Here is a 17,557-nt window from a genome sequence, read left to right as displayed (position 1 = left end):
ATGTCAAGAAAACACTGGAGGGATGTCTTAGGTTTAGTGAATGTATTAACCTGAAATGACCACAATATCTGAAGAAATAAAGCCTCGATACATTTCAGGACGGCAGACTGAAGTGTTTCACAGTATGCTGAATGTCACAGTTGACATAATGTCACCACAGTCTGTGGTGTGATTGCAAACTGAATAATGCAATGGTAACTGGCTCTGCCAAAAATGTTATAAAACGACACCCAGGTAGAAATATAAACACACTTTCCAATGGCAAAAATATTCAAGACTTGACCCTAAGCATACCTGATGTTTGCAGAATGAGTGTAGAATCTCTCTTCCTCTCTTTCTTACTTCATCTTTCCATCTAAAAAACGAAGGGATAATTTTGCAACAACAGAAGGATGTCAATACTTGTGAAAGCATGCCATGTATCTTTTTTTTTCTCTTTTAAACACCAGAAATCTTTGTTTGGTTTTGTGCCTTTTTTTTTTTTTTTTTTTTTAAGAGCAGCTACAACTGGTGCTTTAGCAGAAGCAAGATTTATCTGCTTGCCTGTCTCTTCTGACTACTAATGAGATCTTTGAACATGTGTTTGCAAATTGCCAGGCAGTCTGCTTGAGTGGTCTGAATTGGGGAAGGAGGGGGAAGGCTTGATCACTCTTACCATTATTGTGTATTCAAAAGAGCTACAATTTATGCACCTAACCTAATGGCTTTTACTGGCAGCTACTTTCATTGCATGTGGAATCATAGGAGCAGTGTGATGAGCCTAGAGCAGGGTTGGATGTGTAATACTCTGCAAATTTTGACCTCTGATCAGCATGAATGTTTTAAATAGACTACGTGGAACAGAGATTGATCAGTACTAAAATTTTCTGGTTTTTCAGTATGGGCTTGCAAAGCAAACATTTGAACTTTGGTTTTGATGCTATACCTCAAAAAAAGCAGGAATTTGTGTCCAAATCTTTCTATTAATTGTGTTTTAGAAAAGTAAGGTATTTATGTTGATGATGGAAAATACAGTAAAGTCCCCTTTAAAGTAAGGGAAACTGGATTTTGTATCTTTGTCCATAATTGCTGTCATTTCAAGGATTTAGCGTATAACTGAAGACAAGTTTTTAAAGCGCTGCCTTCTGCAATTTTGAATATTCAGCAGTGTGTTATTTCAATATGCAAAGTTTCAATATAGATTTATTTGGTGGTTCTTGTTTAACTTATATTTTTCTTTCCTCTTCCCACCATCTCTCAGAACTGTCATATGGGACAAGAATAACATCACTGCGCAGGGCTTCCAGGACATAGCTGTGGCACTGGAAAAGTAAGTCTCATGTAAATGAATGTCTGATGAAGAGGCCAAATATCCTGAAGGAGCAGCTGCAGTTCTCACTGTAGTCTATATGATCTTGAAGATGCTGAGTAGTCTCAATTTTAAACATCAGGATGTTTAATCTAAAGGAAAATTCATGACTTCACATCCTTCAAAAGGATGGGAAAAGGCTCTGTGGCTCTTTCATCCATACTCTGCTATCAGCATTAAGGTCCTTGAGTTCTGCTCTTAGTGTTAAAATTCTGAATTTGGTAATATTTTCCCTTCTCTTCATTCTCTTGTGTTGATAGCATGGAGAATTCTAGTGAATTCTGCATTCACTAATTCTATTCTAGTGAATGAAGCTGTACATAATAACAGAAAATTACTGAAGTGGGCCTTTATGGTCTGACTTTTTTTCTTTCCCCAGGCAAGTTGAAACTAATAGTGATGATCTCAGGAACTGCAGTTTTTCTTTGTAGTTGCTGTGGTCTGGGTCATTTTGCTTCCATGAGTTTACTCACAGATGCAGCCATTACCAGTGATAGATGTTAAATTGCTTTCATCTCTCTCCATCTCCATCACATTTCTTTATATGTTATTATTACTGTTCTTAAGAGAGAAGAATTAGAGATTTAAATTAAGCAGGAGTTGAAGTTGTTTCACATCATTAAAACCCTCGGATAGGAGCAAAGTCTCTCTTTAGAAGGTGAATGTAACCTACAATTGCTAGTTTCTAGAGGAGATATCTTGTAAGGGAGCATCTTAGCCCTTGAAGGGGTCATGAGGCTAGAGCTTATAAAGTTACTTGTGTTATGGAACTCTTGTAGTTTATATACTTGGTTTTGAAATGAATTCAGTTGCACTGATGCAGGAAATCAGGTAAATGATGTATAATTAAGCAAATCATCTTGCAGTGATGCCATTGATAGTAGTGAATAATAATTTGCAAAGCTTATTTGTCAATTTGCAGACATTTCTCTATTAGAGAGCAATAGCATGGGGAATTCTGGTAGAAAAAGAAATACACTTGTTTTCTTGTTAGCATCAGCTTTATTTCTCTGTTCCAAAGTGTTCGGATGAGTAAATAGAGAAGAGGGGGGAAATCCTGAGGCAAAGGCAAATAATCTAAACAAAAAACACCCTGAAATGCTACAGATAATTATGTGACACTGTGCTTTTTCGGGATGACCTCTCATTTATTCAGCTTGGAAGCTGAGGTCATTTTACGTTGCCTTAAACATTTTTAAATTGTCAAAAACATTGATAACATCACAAACTAAGCCACAAGCAACAAAGGTTTAAACATGAAGAGAGGGACTGTCAGTACTGGCTGAAAACAATTAGGCTGTAAACAATCCATCTTGAAGACATTTTGAGAACATTCTTCACCATATGTTTCCTAAAAATACCTGAAAGCATCAATATTCTGTAGGAAAGAACCATTGCTCCAAATGGAATGAAATATACTGAAGATGCTTGAGGATATGTGTTCTATGTGTTATTTCAATCTTAAGAAAAGTAGCCATCTACCAAACCACAAAGCAAAGAAGAAAGATAGACTTTAGTAGTATGGGCAGGAGGCTGAGGGGATTAGTGAGGGATTGTAACAGACTTTAAAACAGGCTGAGGTAATCAGAAGATTTTTTTCTTTCCCCTTCTCCCAGCTTTTCTTCATCTGTTTACAATTGTATGAAAATGTTATTCCTGCAAGGGAGTTCCAGGAGCACGGCTCTTGGCAGATTTTGCCCCAGGGGTGCCCCAGACAGGTGATATGAGGTGCTGAAAAGATTTTCTGCAGAGTCCCTTACAGGTGTCAGTACAGGAAAACATTTGAGAACAGTGGGCATCCTATTCAGCTGGCCATTAAGCAGGGTCTTGTATCTCTGTAATTTTAATATGAAGATAAGTATGTGATTTGCAGCCTAGAGCCCCCTCTGTCACAGGACTGCACAGCATTGTGTCATGTTCGTTTCTGAAAGATATTTTTTTCTATATGGACAGAAGAAATAGCTGAAGTCCTAATATCTGATGAGAAATGCTGGGGTTTGTTAGAGGGCTGTGAATTCTTCCCTTAGCAGTGACGTGAAATTCACACACCCTGACCTGGAAAACAGATGATCTTATTCCTGTTTTTAAAAAAACTAGTCAGTAAAATCTTCACTACAGCAGAGAGCATAGGTAGTGTGTGGATCAGAAGTTACTACACGGGAAATAATGTGATGGAAGGCAGAACTGTGGTCACACATGCTGCATGTAGGAGGAGAGGTTTTTGGGACATCCTTTGGGACATCCTTTCCAGTCTTTGAGCACTTCTCTGAAATTTAACATCCTTTAAATATAGGTAGTTTGTTGAGAATATTGAGGTGTTAGGAAATTACTGGATTATTGAGTTTGTAGCAAAATGTACTCCTTTACAAGAGACAAGCGGAGTGTTAATAAAAAGAAAAATGGGGGAGTATTTTAGACTTCAAGGAAACAGAGAAAACAAAGTGTAAAGATAAAGTTGAAAAGCGAGTTTTAAATTCTTGATCTTTTCCCCCTAAGGGCTGGTTAATTCTTAGATGAAAATAATACTGTTTGTCTGAAAGCAAACCAAGTACAGATGATCTCCTTCCTTCCTTAGGGTAGTGGTCTAAAATTTTGCCTCTGTGATTACGTGTCCATGAAATCTCCTTACTTTCCATTTGCCCTCCTCCCGCTCTGTGTGTCCATGTGTGGGGGGGAGGGCACACTAAGCCTTTGACTAAATTGAATTTAGTATATAACTGCTAGCATGAGAGCTGTTAATTACAGATTTCAATGAATGGTGTGTATTAAATGTCAAACAGCTGCAGAGATCCTTAGAAATCTACCTTCTTTTTTTTTTTTAACTCAATAAACAGCCCACCTGTCAGGCAGTTGGCAAGCTCTGTAATTACCTGTCTTTGAGCTCAGTATCTCTGACATTTAAAAATTCTCCCCATGGTGCTGGACAGCCATTTATGCACTGGTTAGTATTACATGAGGACACATAACAGGGTCTGTATATGTTTGCAATGTTCTTTTGAAGGATGAGACGACTAAAATGAAGAGTTAATTTTCTGACTGTGATGCAGTAGACAGTTGAACACTGTGGAAGGACAAGGACCTTGACTGCCTGCCACTGGCAGCTATGCATCACCATGTTTGCATTGAGGAAAAAATATAAAAGTCTTCCATTATCATTTGAAGTAAAATGTTGGGTAGTGTCGATGAGGAATCAGTGTGTTTGCAGTTCAGGAGGCCACTGCCCTTCAGAGAATGGTGTTGCATGTGACCAAGCAACTGGTGGGGGAAGAAGTGAAAGAATCTTGGAGTTTCACACTGTTTAAGGTGTCTGCTGTTGGAGTTAATGCATTTAGTGAGGAGTGGTCTACTGTCATCAATGGTGGTGACTCAATTGAAATTGCCAACTTTGAAGTGCTCAAAAATAGAGGGTTCCAAATGTATTTATGTAGCTCTGGATGGAATAGGAACAGATGGTTAGTGGGATGTTTGCAGAGGGAGAAGAAAGAGATGTTTGCAGGAAATAAAGGATTAATTGAAAATAGAAAGAATACTTTCCTTTCCAGGTTTTAAGAACTTCCTGCTCTTTTTTTTTCCCCCCATTTATTCAAGTCTGAAGTTGTGTGGACATATCACTGTAGAGAGGTAGCATTTTAAGTATAACTGTGTCATGATAGTTTATGTTCTCAGAGTTCAAATGTAATTTTGACTCAAGACCAAACTCCTGTCTTTAATCTCTTATTACAGCAGATGGACAAAGCTGCAGAAATATTTTTTCAAGCAAATAAGTAAAACAGGGAACAATTGTTTGCATAAAGCGATGTGGAGATGCTATGCTTGTTTTGTCAGCTTTTTATTAAAAATTCAGCAAGTGTCTTCAAATTGTTGTAAACACAAGAAGTTATTAAATAGTAAATTTCTAAAACTCAGTCTCTTAGTTGCTATCTGTCTATTACTGAATATTTCCGTTTAGTCTTAGATCTGATACAGTTGCCAGCAGGCACTGATGCTCCCTGTTCTGTTTAGATACAGGAAAAAAATCTAACCTTGTGCACAGAGGTACAGAGGGTAGCTAAGCCTTTAATCAGCAGCCACTGGGCACTGATCATGTAACTGCTTTTCAAAATCTGCCCCTCTGTCTAGTGCCAAATAAGAATTAACATCAAAAAAGAGCATGCATGCTTCCAACTATTCCACTTAAAAATGTGAAAAATACATTTAGTACCTTCCACAGACAAGCTAGATGCACTTTATTTCTCCCTTCTAGGTTATTCTTCATAAAGAGATACAGTGATTATAAAGAGATACAGTAATTAGATTAACTTTCACTGTCAATGTTTTTTTCTTTAGGAATTATACATTGAGATTCATGCCTATACCAATGAATGATGCTTCCCAAGCACTCAAAACAAACCCTGAGAAAACAGAAGAGGCGCTGCAAAAGGTATTGCATATGCCACCAGTTAACAGAAATAAAATCAGCAAAAATAAGTACTTTTAAGTGACTGAGACTTCAAGCTTGGCTGAATAAGTATTCTCTGCTGGATTCAAGGATTGTTTGGTTTGCATAGACATACACGTGGTGATCAAGTGCTGCAAGAGCTTTTTGTTCCAAACAATGCTGGGAGTGAAGGCTGATGGAATGCAATGGTGTAGTGTCAAAGTGTCGTAACTAAAAAAGTGCAAGCTAGACCTGGTACTGCTGTGTGCCTGACTATGAAAGGGAGAGTTAGAAAATGCATGTCTGTTACATATGTGCTTGTGGGTATTACCAAATGTTTAGAATTAGTGGTGCGCGTTTTTTATATCGACATAAAAAGTGCAGTCAGCTCTGTACAAAACAAAGGATGCTCTTTAATTTGAGGGAGGATGAAAACATTTACTGCCTGTGTTTTATATTGTACATATAAAATTCGCACACTGTGTTGTCCTAAGTAAGCAACTGCACCAGCATGTTCTTTTGGATGAAAAGGTGTTGACAGTATCTGTAGCTGTTCTACTTGCATGAGTTATAAAACTCCCAGCTGAGTTTTAATATGGTAAATCTTGCGAGCTCCAAACGAGCCTCCTGCTCAATCAGGAAGCATACATTTCACATCTCTTTAATGAGTAGTTTTCCTTCAGCCAAAGTAAGGCCATAAAAACCTTATAAATAGTTCTTACAGATAACTGTGATTAAAAAGCAAATGTCTATGATCCTTATTTTCAGTAATTTGAGTATCACAGGGGGAAGTGCTGGTAGTTAGTACTTTTTTCTTTGATGCAATGATCTAAATTCTGCTTGTCAAAATCTAATTCATGGGGGATGGACATATTTCTTACATCTCATTTAATATAGTTGGCTAGGTTCATATCTAGGCTCATAGGTGCATTTCTGAAAAAAATACTGTGAAGCTTCTGGCCATGGGGATTTAAATTGTGTGTATTAATTAGGTGCTATGTACAAAGAGTGTTTCCTTTTATTCATATCAAAGTTGCTAAAACTGTTAGACCCTGAGTTTGTTTTAACATGTGTGGTTCAGGCTTTCTTTGCACAACACAAGGGAGTTCCCTCCCAGAAAAGGTACCGGTGTCAGGAGTGGTGCTGTGAACACAGCTGATACCCAGCAGGTAGGGATGGAAGCCTGTCTGCATGGACTGAGATGTCGTGCTTGGTGCTGGGACAGCTGCCCTGGCTGACTGATGGACACAGCAGCCGCTGTCCCGACCTCCACTGTGTCTGCAGCACACTTTGCTCGGGGTGGGCAAACTGGATAAACCCAGGGTTTTACTCTGGGGTATGGTCAGATATTGGAGCTCTTGCTGGTGCCGTGTTAGACGTGACCATCCCCACTGATCTCTGCCTCACAACGTGTTGGCCACTCCACCCATCCTTTTCTCCCCTGTCTCTTTCAGACCAGATCCCTCTTTGATGAACCATAAGCAGTTGGCTAATAGTTTTTTTTGGCTTCACTAAGTTTGATAGAGCAGGTTTAGGGGGTTACTCTCTGTGCCATGAAGCTGGAGGATGGTGGGTGCTTACTGCTGGTGACAATTGTGGTGGGCTGTAAGTAGGAATCAGTTGTCTTTGAAGAGCACTTCTGTACTCCTTAGCCTTAACTAAGGTGTGAACTAAGACTGCATTATCACTTAGACACTTATAGATAGATTATCTTCTCTTCAGACATACTGCTATTCAAATCTCTGTCTTTGCAGCAGGCCAAGACATCTAAAAGAAATTAATGATCCATCATGATCTCTACAACACCTAACAGTTAAGATTCCCTTCAAATATTTCTCAAACCACGATCTAATAGTTTGTCAGCATAATTTGCTAAATTATTCTAAATAGAAGGTTCTTTCAGAAAACACTGGCAAAAGCACAATATTTAACCATGTTTCACTAGTTTGTGAGTGAATTAGTATTTGCCAATGTGGTTATTAAGCACTGAGACACACAAAATAAAGTTTGCAGATGATAACCAAATAATTAGGCAGTTTTTCTTGTCAGTCCCCAATTCTGAGACGGCAGCAAAATTGAAAGCAAATTACAACGTGAAGAGTCAAATCAGTTTCCCAATCTGGCTTTTTTTTCTGGTTTTTTTTAGATAGAAAACTACTTGCTTCGTAACCATGAGACCAGGAAATACCTACAGGAGCAAGCATATCGGCTGCAGCAAGGCATTGTCACTAGCACCACTCAGCAGGTGAGAATTTGTTACTTACTGGACTCCTCAGTGCCTACAGTCTGCCTGGGGAGGAAGTTCTGTCTCATTCTGAGTACTTTAAAGGTGTGCCTCGTAGGTTATAGTGTTTCCCAAGAAATAATTATTATCATCAATGACAATATATTTGGAAGGAAAGCATTTGCGAGATGGAGGTCTTCTATACAGCAGTACTGTGTGGAGAAAGACTCAGGCTATTACCAAGTAAACTACTGTTGAAACCAGGAACAGTTTGGTTTGCTTGTGCTTTCCCTGTGTTATTAAAATTTAATGGGACAGTGTTTCATTACTGGAACCTGAAATTGTAGTCTAACCTCTCTCTTGAGGGAGAAAATGGTATATGGAGGTATACTGGCACTAAGAACTGCAAGAGCAGTTGTTTCATTCTAGTAATTTGTCTGTTCCAATGCCACTTCTACCCCCCCCCCCCCCCCCCAAGTTAATAATCTCTGTATGAAATAAGTTTAGTCTTTTTTATAGCTTGTTGGTTTTAGTTGTGCTTTTCTCCATCACCACATACACATCAAGTTTCAGGAAATGTAATTTATTGTTATTTTGAAATAAAATTACTAATTTCTATATTAAATTGTGTACAATAAGGATAACTTTTAAAAACAGTTTTAAAAGAGAGCTGGAGAAGACTCTCTAGTATTATAGAATTGCATTATTATTCCCAGAGTGTGGTTTTTTTTCTGTCCAGATGTCCCAATGAAAATTTCTACTGTCTAATAATTAGCTTTCTGTACTTGTTAAAAAAAACACCCACCCAAAACCCTTTGAAGAGAAGGAGTCATGTGGATCCAGAAAGGGGCATGCTGTGAAATTATTTCAGTTCTCATTGCTAATGATATCAGATGCAGGAACTGCAGCCTTTATATGATGATGCGTGCACTCAGATGTTGCTTCAAAATGTCAGATAGCTGGTTCTAATGTATGCTAAGTGGGCTGATAAAGACTTTTAACTCTATGTCTCCCTGCCTTATATATCTTAATCAAAGCTGACTGTGTGACAGGCATTCTTAGTGGTTTGTCTTGTAAGATACAGATATACCACCTGCCCTGCATTTGCAGCGTGTTGAATGAATTGTCTTGCGGGTACAGATTAAGTTCAATTTATCCCGCTGTGAAATGTCTGATGGAAACTTCTGCTTTGATAGTTTTAATTCCCTTGCAACTAGGAATATTTACGTTTTGAAAGAATACTGCAGAAGCCTTCACAGTTGCATTTTGCTCAGACTGGAGAAATCGCTGTTAGTGTTTGTTGAATGGATAGTGAGAGAGCTTTCTTTTACTGTCTGAACTTCTTAACAATTCAGAGACCTTTAGACCTTAGTCTTAGGTATATCAACAACATTTTCAGCATTAAATTTAATCCAAAAACCAGAGTAACATTTAATAATCAACAAGTTATCCTATTTTGCAGTTACCCTGGAGGTAACTGTGGGGGAAATATTCCACAGCATTTATTTTTCCTGATGGTAAAGTTTTATTTATTTTTGCAATGTTTGGGGGTGTCTTTACGAGATGTAGTTCTTTCCTTCAATAGTAGTGACATACTTCCAAGGTCTTATCATGCTTTTCCAGGTTGTTGTATTGTCACTGCAAATCTCATGCTGCTGTTGATTTTCTACCTGGACTGGATTAAGGTTGTGTTTGTTCTGATGTTTTATCTTATGTATTTCTTTTGCTCAAGTAGATGATTGACAGAATATGTGTAAAAGTGCAAGATCATCTCAACTCTCTAAGAAACTGTGGTGTGGATGCTGTACAGGAGGATGTCAAATGTGCAGAACGGCTGATGCGGGATGCTAAGAACTCCAAAACAGTAAGCCTTTCCCAGCACACTGGTAATGCTGAGAGCAGTTCTGTGTGTGCTTGCAGCTTTTGTCTTTTTGGGGAGTGAAAATAATAATGTGTCACAAAATAGTATTTTCTTCAGATGGCCAGCTATAGGTAGTATTTAAAGTGATAAGATAATTCTAATTTATGAAGATTTTGATTTTGCCGAAGACATTTTCTGTTGTTTGTCCTGGTTTGAAGACAGGTGGTGATGAGCTTATATTCTGAAGATACTCTTCCTGTCTTACAGCTGTTACCAAATCTGTATCACCTTGGTGGAGCTGCTTGGGCAGGAGCAAATGGTTCACTCTCCAATCCAATCCAGGAGACGCTTGAATCCATGGCTGGAGAAGTCACAAGGGTAGTGGATGAGCAACTTAAGGTCTGTGGATAGATGTGTTACCATCTCTCACATGCAGAAATAACTAAATCTGAGGTTTTCTGTTGCTAAATGCAAATGTGCCACACTTCATTTTTCTTCTCAGATTTGTATGTAGGCTAGCTATCTTTCCATTATTAGTTTCTTACTACTTTGGGCCTTATTATTTGGATTTTTTTCCCAGTTGGAATACAAGAAAAAGTTGCTTTAGTGTTTTCAGTGGGCAGAAGGAGCATACACTGTTTATTATCATCTTTTTTCATCTGCTAGAAGGGGAAGACTAATCAATTGCTCCTTCAACCTTTTATAAAGGCATTTCTCAAGCACCCTAAGAAGCCTCATGCCCTGGAGAAAAGTGCTCAGTAGTTGAGGAGTCCCAGTGGAGTGAAAGCTACTTTTTTATAGAATTCATTGCAGACTTTTTTTCTCAGTGGTCACTTTTGAACCTGATGCAGGATTTCCACTTTACTGTTTGATTTGGATAACTTGTATGTATTGAGAGTGCCCAAAGAACTGGTACAGGCAACTTTATAGGAAATCTTCTTGCAAGTTGCCTGTTAAACCTCAGTTCTTGAAATAGATGTCAGTGATCTGTACATGTTCTCACCTGTTGCTCAGCCAGCTTCTGCTCAGAAAACTTGAACCTTCAGTTGTATTTGCTCTTCCTGTATAACAAGCAAAGGAGAGTCATCCATACAACACGTGCAAAGGTGTCAGTCTGGGAAGAAGACAAGGTGGAGACATTTTAACAACAGTTGGGATCTGTATGGAAGCTGCTGAATTTAAAAATATGACTCTGGGGTGCCTCAGATCAACTTCCTTTTATGACTAAGCTGCCTTGCCTGTGCTCTGTTGTATTTAAACACTTTACAACCTTCATCTTCAGATTCTTTGATCTTTCAATTGAAACATGAAAATGCTTCAGTCAGTGGGAATATAATGAAGAACAATAATAATGCCATATTACTAATTACTTCTTTGAAATTAAAAAGTTAATGAGGAGGAAAATGGTGCTCTATTTTTAGTATGTTTCTCCCTTTCCCCATTATATGAAATAAGACGACTATTTCTGCAAACATGAAAGTGATTTATCCGTAAGATTCTTCCCGGTGGAACTTCTGGGTTATTATTGGGACAGGAATAGTCAGGTCAGCCCTTCGTGCAGGGCTCATGCACTTAAATGAGTTCATCTTGGAGAGTTATAGAAGGGGGGGAAAAAAAGCCTCATCAGCATTTGGAATGTTCCTGAGTTAATGTGTCTTCCATTTATACTTTTATGCATTTACAACAAAAAACACTTCACTTCAACCACTCTGACTTTTACATTTACTTTTGATTTTTGTAGCATTCAAGTTTAAGTGCCTTACAAGAAACTATAAAGTCAAAATGCTCTTTGTATAGTCCAAGACTCATTTTTATTAATTTTCTCTTAAGGTGGAAATGTTTTCCTTTAAGTGCTATGCATGAAGGAGGAAGTGTTGAACGTGGATTAGAATTATTTTTTTCCCCAGTTGTTTAGGTCAGTTCAAAACATGATAAGCAATTTAATATTTCTAAAGATAGATAAGGGAGCTCACATAAGGACAGTTCTTTTTGTAATTGTTGGGGAAAAAACATCCTGTGTGCTGTAAGTGGAGTTTCATTTTTAGTTTCTATAGCAACCAGAGTGTGATTCTAAAAAGTTTGGAAATTGGTTAAACCAAATGAACTTTGTTCAGGTGAATAAGAGATTTTTGATTTTGGGGTTTTGTTTAACTGACAGAAAGAAAGAGGGGTGAAGACAGGAGTTAGAGTCAGGAAAAACAGTATCTTGGAGTGAGTTGAGTTGACCAGAGGAGAAATTATAGAAAGGCTCTTCCCATTTTCTTCTCCTGCTGCTGTCAATGTGGGCACACAGAACCTGGAGATGCTTTATTCAGTCAGTAAAACACCACGGGAAAATAAGCAAGATAAGTGGAGCTTACACAAACACGATTTTGAGGAGTGCTCAAAATATTCTTCCTAAATTTTGTCCTAGTGCAAAGGGTTTGTTGGCTCCATCACCTGTTCCATTTTTTAGTCTGATCATACTTCAGTCCTTTTCATCACTGTATCTTTCTCCTGAATTTTAAGATTCTTTAACTCTGGGTAGTACTTTGTTCTCTTCTTTCACCTGGTGACTGATACTTGCAGCCCTGTGACTGAAATCTGTGCCCTTTCACAGTCAATATTGGTAGCTGTGGCTTTCCATTGGTGAAAGGTTTCTTAGATACCTTCTGTAGATAGCAGTCATGTGAAATCAACAGTTAAAATCCATCATTAAAGAAATAATGTTCAGTAGCGCAATTAAAGATAAGATCCAAACTCTATTTGATTTCAAAATTGCACGTTCTCTCAGTTTTTGAGTAAAAATTTATTTTGGAAATTTCAGGAGAAGTCTGCTTTTTCCTGCTACTTCTCAGTGATGCCTTAACAGCATTTTTTCACATGATCCATTTTGAAAGACCATGCTTAGACTGCAATTCAACATAGCAAAGTCTATCACTTGTATGATTGGGATTCGTCAGTAACTCTTGAGGGGCTAAGGAATTTTTTCATGGTAAATACACAACTGCACCAGTGAATAAATACTATGGGGAAAAATGGATGTGTCAGGAACTCTTGTTAGTAGTTTACCTGGCTCAGTTTTCTCTAACATTTAAGTTCTTCATGCCCCGTGGGGATATGGCTGCAGAGGCTTGAAAGTCTCTTCATTAGTCATGCTGCCCTCAGTCATGAGGATTGAAAGAGGGAGTGTGGGAGGAGTTCTTAGACTGCATCTTGAGAACCCAGAAACAAGATATATTATTAGCCGTAATGGCAGCTGTCCCTTATAACTGTAAATCAAATGTTGTGAAGATTGGACCTTCTTGTGTGCTGTGACTGCTTCATGTTGCTTTGTTGGATTTTTTCAAACTGTAGGAGGTACAGACTGAAACATGCTGCTTTGAATCATTGAGTTTTATGCAGCAATGGTGTTTTTTCTTGCTCATTGTCTGCATAAGAAAATTACTAGTTATGGTAGGGCTGTGCAAAGAGAAAAAAGCTCTGGTACAATGGAGTTGAATCTGAGGTCACTTACCTGTGGTGTAGGATTGAGAAGAAAAAGGAAATCAGTAGAGTTTTCAAGAGGTGCGGTTCTTATGTTGTACAATTTCCAAATGCCTGGGTAAGATCTAGGCTTATCTAGTACACCATTCCAATGAAACTTTGGTTTTTTGGTTTTTTTTTTTTATTTGTAAGTACCTTTTTCTCTTTGGTTATCAACACTCAGTCTTATTGGAGACAAGTTGGCCCATTTCAGTAAACTGGACTCCCTGTTCTTTTTTTTTCCCCACCCTCCTTTGGATTTTTCCTGTGTGGGTGACCATGCACTGGAGCAGGCTGCCCAAAGAGGGTGTGGGGTCTCCCTCACTGGGGATACTTGAAAGCCATCTGAACGCAATCCTGTGCCATGTGCTCTAGGGAAACCTGCTGGAGCAGGGAGGTTGGACTAGGTGACCTTCAGTGGTTCCTCCCAACCTTTCACCCATTCCGTGATTCTGTGTGGATAAAAATTGTTGGCTACACCTAAAGTTCACTGTAGATTTACATGTATATAAACAAGATCCATATATTAAAGGTTTGCATGCCAACTGCAGATCACACTTGTAGCTACTTCTTAATATTCAGCTGGTATATTCCAGCCATGTGTACAGCATGCTGAGTTCTCAGGAGTCTCCCTTCCTCATTTACTGATGCTTCTTACAAATTGGCAGGTCTGGAGCACTGATGAAAATTGGTGATTCAGGGCACAGTTTAGAGGGAAGGCAGCTGCAGCAGAGCATCCACTGCAGTGGTGGGTGCACAAGGGAAGCTAATTTGTTCTGACAGTTCAACACACAGAGATGTAAATGTTTCATATTTGAAAAGGCAGACAAGTACAGTTGCCGGTCATTTTCAGAGCAAGTGTGTTGATTCTCAAAGCTATATTTTGTAAAATGTCTTATATTGCAGCTGGATGCAAAATGGATTGGAAAGTAGGAAGAAGAATTGTGAAAACTGCAAGTCTAAAAGCGTTGTAGTGCTGTTCACCAGAATAATGCTGTCACCTCCCAGCTAAAGTAAATCCCAATATCTAATGATATTTTTTGCTTGCTGTGCTGCAGACGCTCCTTGAGTCTATGGTGGATGCAGCAGAAAACCTTTGCCCAAATGTAATGAAGAAGGCTCGCATCCGTGAAGACCTCATTGAGGCCAGCACTGAGAAGATTTCCATCCCACGCACTTTTGTGAAAAATGTCCTCTTGGAGCAATCTGGAATTGATATTCTCAATAAAATTAGGTACTTTAGGAGACTAATCTAAAAAAATTGGAATCTGGATTTTGGGTTGCGTGTATGTGTGTTTGTGTAGTAGAAGAATTTTGGAATTCTTGTGTGCCTCACAAGAAACTATATTACAGCATTCAAAGAGCAGGAAATTGTCCTGCAGGTCTGGGGAATTTAGTTCAGGTGACTCATGTATTTGGAATCTCTAGGGATGTTAACTTAGATCATTAATGCATATGCTCTCTTATTTAGTGAAAGATTTGGTTTATGGTACACAAATAACATTTTCATGACTGATGCTTTTTTAAAAAAACCCTTATGTTCTCACATAACAGTGAATTAATATAATAGAAGAAAATTGTACTATTTGCTTTCACTGGTAGCAGTGCTTTGTCTGTTGTTACATTTGGTCTTGTCCTGTAGCTGTAGCAATCACTTTAAAATTTTGTGTGGGAGTTGTGCACAGCAGACAGACACACTTGAAAAATGGAAACTTGGATATTCAAACCACAAACCTGGAGCAGAAACCATTACCTTAAATAACTTAGTTTGTCCTTTAAAAGAAGAGGCTTTTACCTGACCTTTTACTGGTTTGTTTTTTTTTTTTTCATATTGAATGTATACCGGAGAATATATTTACACAGTATAATGTGGTTGACCTGTACTTAAACCTTCTCAGTTCCCTTCTGCCTGATGCTTGAAAAGCATGACATTTTGCATTGTGTTGCTAATCTTTGAGGAAGAAGAAAACAGTAAGACTTCAGAAGTAGTTTTGCAGAGTGCAGCAAAATAGGCAGGAAAAGGTGTTAAAGACTTCAGCTATGCCTTCGGAGTGTTTAAAATGATTCAGGAAGTAAGTTTTCTTCACTTCAGTCCTATCAAATAAATCTTGGCCCCAAGACAATAATACTGGCTCTTATACTTGTAGAAGCTGAAACTGTCAGTGGGGTGAGGGTGCCACACTGTGACCCTTCCTGCCTTATATTATTTGAAATTAATGTCGGTAGCTGAGGGAGATTCCTTCACTCTCATTCTCTTCCCACTGTGGCTTGGCCACCATTCTACCTCCCCATGAATTGCATCGCCTTTCCAAGGAGTTCCTTACCTTTTTCTCCAGGCTCTCTGCAGCAGTAGTGCTAGCTCCACATAGAAATAGCTTTGTTAATCCAGTGCAGCTTAGTCCACACATAAAAACCATAAACCAAAATCATATCACTTGCTGGCAAGTGTCAGTTGAAAGAGTTGGCCTTGAAGGGATTGAGGCAGCAGAGGTGGAGCTTTGGGCTGCAGCTCAGACAGTCGTGCCTGTTAGCTCCAAATCAGCTGCCCTCCACAGCCAGAGCATTTGGTGCTGTCACCAAAGATGGGACCCCAAGGGAGCCATTCAAGGTACACATTTCCTTGAGAGGGAGTTACCAGGGAAACCTAAGCTCAGTGTGCAGGTGTGGTGGTGTTCCACATACGTCTGTGCAGTGGAACTGGCTGACATGAAGTTCTTGAGGCAGAAAGTGGTTACCTAGAGCAAAAGAGGAAGCAAAGTTGTGATGGCATAGACTGGAGAACCAGCACTGTACACTTGTCCTTACCAGCAGACCAGCACAAAAAGGAATTGGTGAAACGAATGGATTGTATTTGTTCAGTGGAGTAGTGTTAAATAGGCAGCACTGTCCTAATCCCATTCGTCTGAGATTAGTGTTTGTCTGACTTCAGTGGTGGAGTGTTCCTCTCCAAGTTTCACTTCTTATTTTTATTCAGCTCTCTTACCCAGATGTTTTCATTTCATGTCATGGAAAACTGTTAGAAGCAGGTTAAATATGGTACAGAGGCTCCTGTGTTTATTGTGTGATTCATGAGTTTATTTCTGAAACCTGCAGTCATGTATCCTGACACCCTCTAATGTTTTACTTCAAATAAAATGACAGCACTGTGGATAATCGTCACACCGTTGAATGTGTAATAAAGACGAAAATCTCCTGCATGAATTAAGAAGTTCTCTCATTTTTAATCCTCACACAGTGAAGTAAAGCTGACAGTGGCTTCTTTCCTGTCTGACCGAGTTGTAGATGAAATCCTGGATGCACTTTCCCATTGCCATCACAAACTGGTGAGTTTTCTCCTGGTTGATATCTAATATGCCAGATCTCAACAGTGCCATTTATATTCATAACTTGTTCAGTTTCTCCTTTGACAGCTCTATTTTGAAATTGGTCTTATTTTCGTTGACATCCTGACATCTTTTGAAATTATTTCAGCGCTCTTGCCTCTTTGCTGTAAGAAAGATGCACCCTTGGAAGAGACTGTGTTATATATTTGTCCTATTGTTTTTTGAGCTGTTGTCAGATCTAGAAAAATGCCATCAGGATGCAGCATTGAGTCATTAGTTAAGAACGATGCTAGTATTTATCAAGGTGAGAGTATAAGGCTTGGATGCTCATGAAATGAGAGGTAAGATTTCATTCTTTAGAATTGTTCAGGCACTGCTGAGACCTTGTTTCCTCAATGAGTACATTCTGAGGTTACCTCAGAAGTGTAGGTATCAAGTTTGAAGAGAAAGGAGTAGGATTGTAGGAAAGGAAGCACTGCTACTTGAAGGTCCTGAGCTGTTGGGAGGCACAGATATTTATTATAGAGGTACTTGCCTCATCAAGAGTAGAAGAAATAAACTGTATCCACAGAAAAACTTTTTTGCTTCTAATGCAATGGGGCTTTGTAAGGACAATCCACTCTTTTTTTAAAGAACTTAGTGGGTGGTTGTTGTGATTAAAGTTGCTCTTCATTTCTAATTGAAATTTCTCTGGCTTCAACTTGCAGTCATTATTTTTTTCAGATGCTTTTCTCCCCTAGATAAGGGAACCATATCTATTTCTCTTTATTTCCTCTCTGTGAAGGTCCTCACACACACAAAACAAATCACTCTTTCTAACCCCCCCCCCGGTTTTTTTTTTTAATAGAAGACTGAGTTATTTGAGCATGCATCTTTGTAA

At 38.7% G+C, this 17,557-nt stretch overlaps 1 protein-coding gene across 7 annotated transcripts in view; it reads left to right on the top strand.

Annotated features, from left to right (window-relative positions):
- CARMIL1 (capping protein regulator and myosin 1 linker 1) overlaps positions 1 to 17,557 on the top strand; it is a 193,529-nt gene that overhangs the window by 132,346 nt on the left and 43,626 nt on the right. For all 7 annotated transcript variants that reach the window (XM_042048962.1, XM_042048958.1, XM_042048956.1 and 4 more), the window contains 7 exons: positions 1,241 to 1,309; positions 5,675 to 5,768; positions 7,912 to 8,010; positions 9,725 to 9,853; positions 10,118 to 10,249; positions 14,413 to 14,588; positions 16,590 to 16,677. In XM_042048962.1, coding sequence (XP_041904896.1) covers positions 1,241 to 1,309; positions 5,675 to 5,768; positions 7,912 to 8,010; positions 9,725 to 9,853; positions 10,118 to 10,249; positions 14,413 to 14,588; positions 16,590 to 16,677 — 787 coding nt within the window. The remainder of the gene's footprint in view (positions 1 to 1,240; positions 1,310 to 5,674; positions 5,769 to 7,911; positions 8,011 to 9,724; positions 9,854 to 10,117; positions 10,250 to 14,412; positions 14,589 to 16,589; positions 16,678 to 17,557) is intronic.

This window comes from Corvus kubaryi, unplaced genomic scaffold (assembly GCF_017639235.1).
Source record: "Corvus kubaryi isolate FWS band 111438036 unplaced genomic scaffold, C.kubaryi_AGA036_p1.0 68, whole genome shotgun sequence".
Lineage (NCBI taxonomy): Eukaryota > Metazoa > Chordata > Aves > Passeriformes > Corvidae > Corvus > Corvus kubaryi.
The sequence above is the reverse complement of the archived record's forward strand: the minus strand, read 5'-3'. Positions and strand labels throughout refer to the sequence as shown.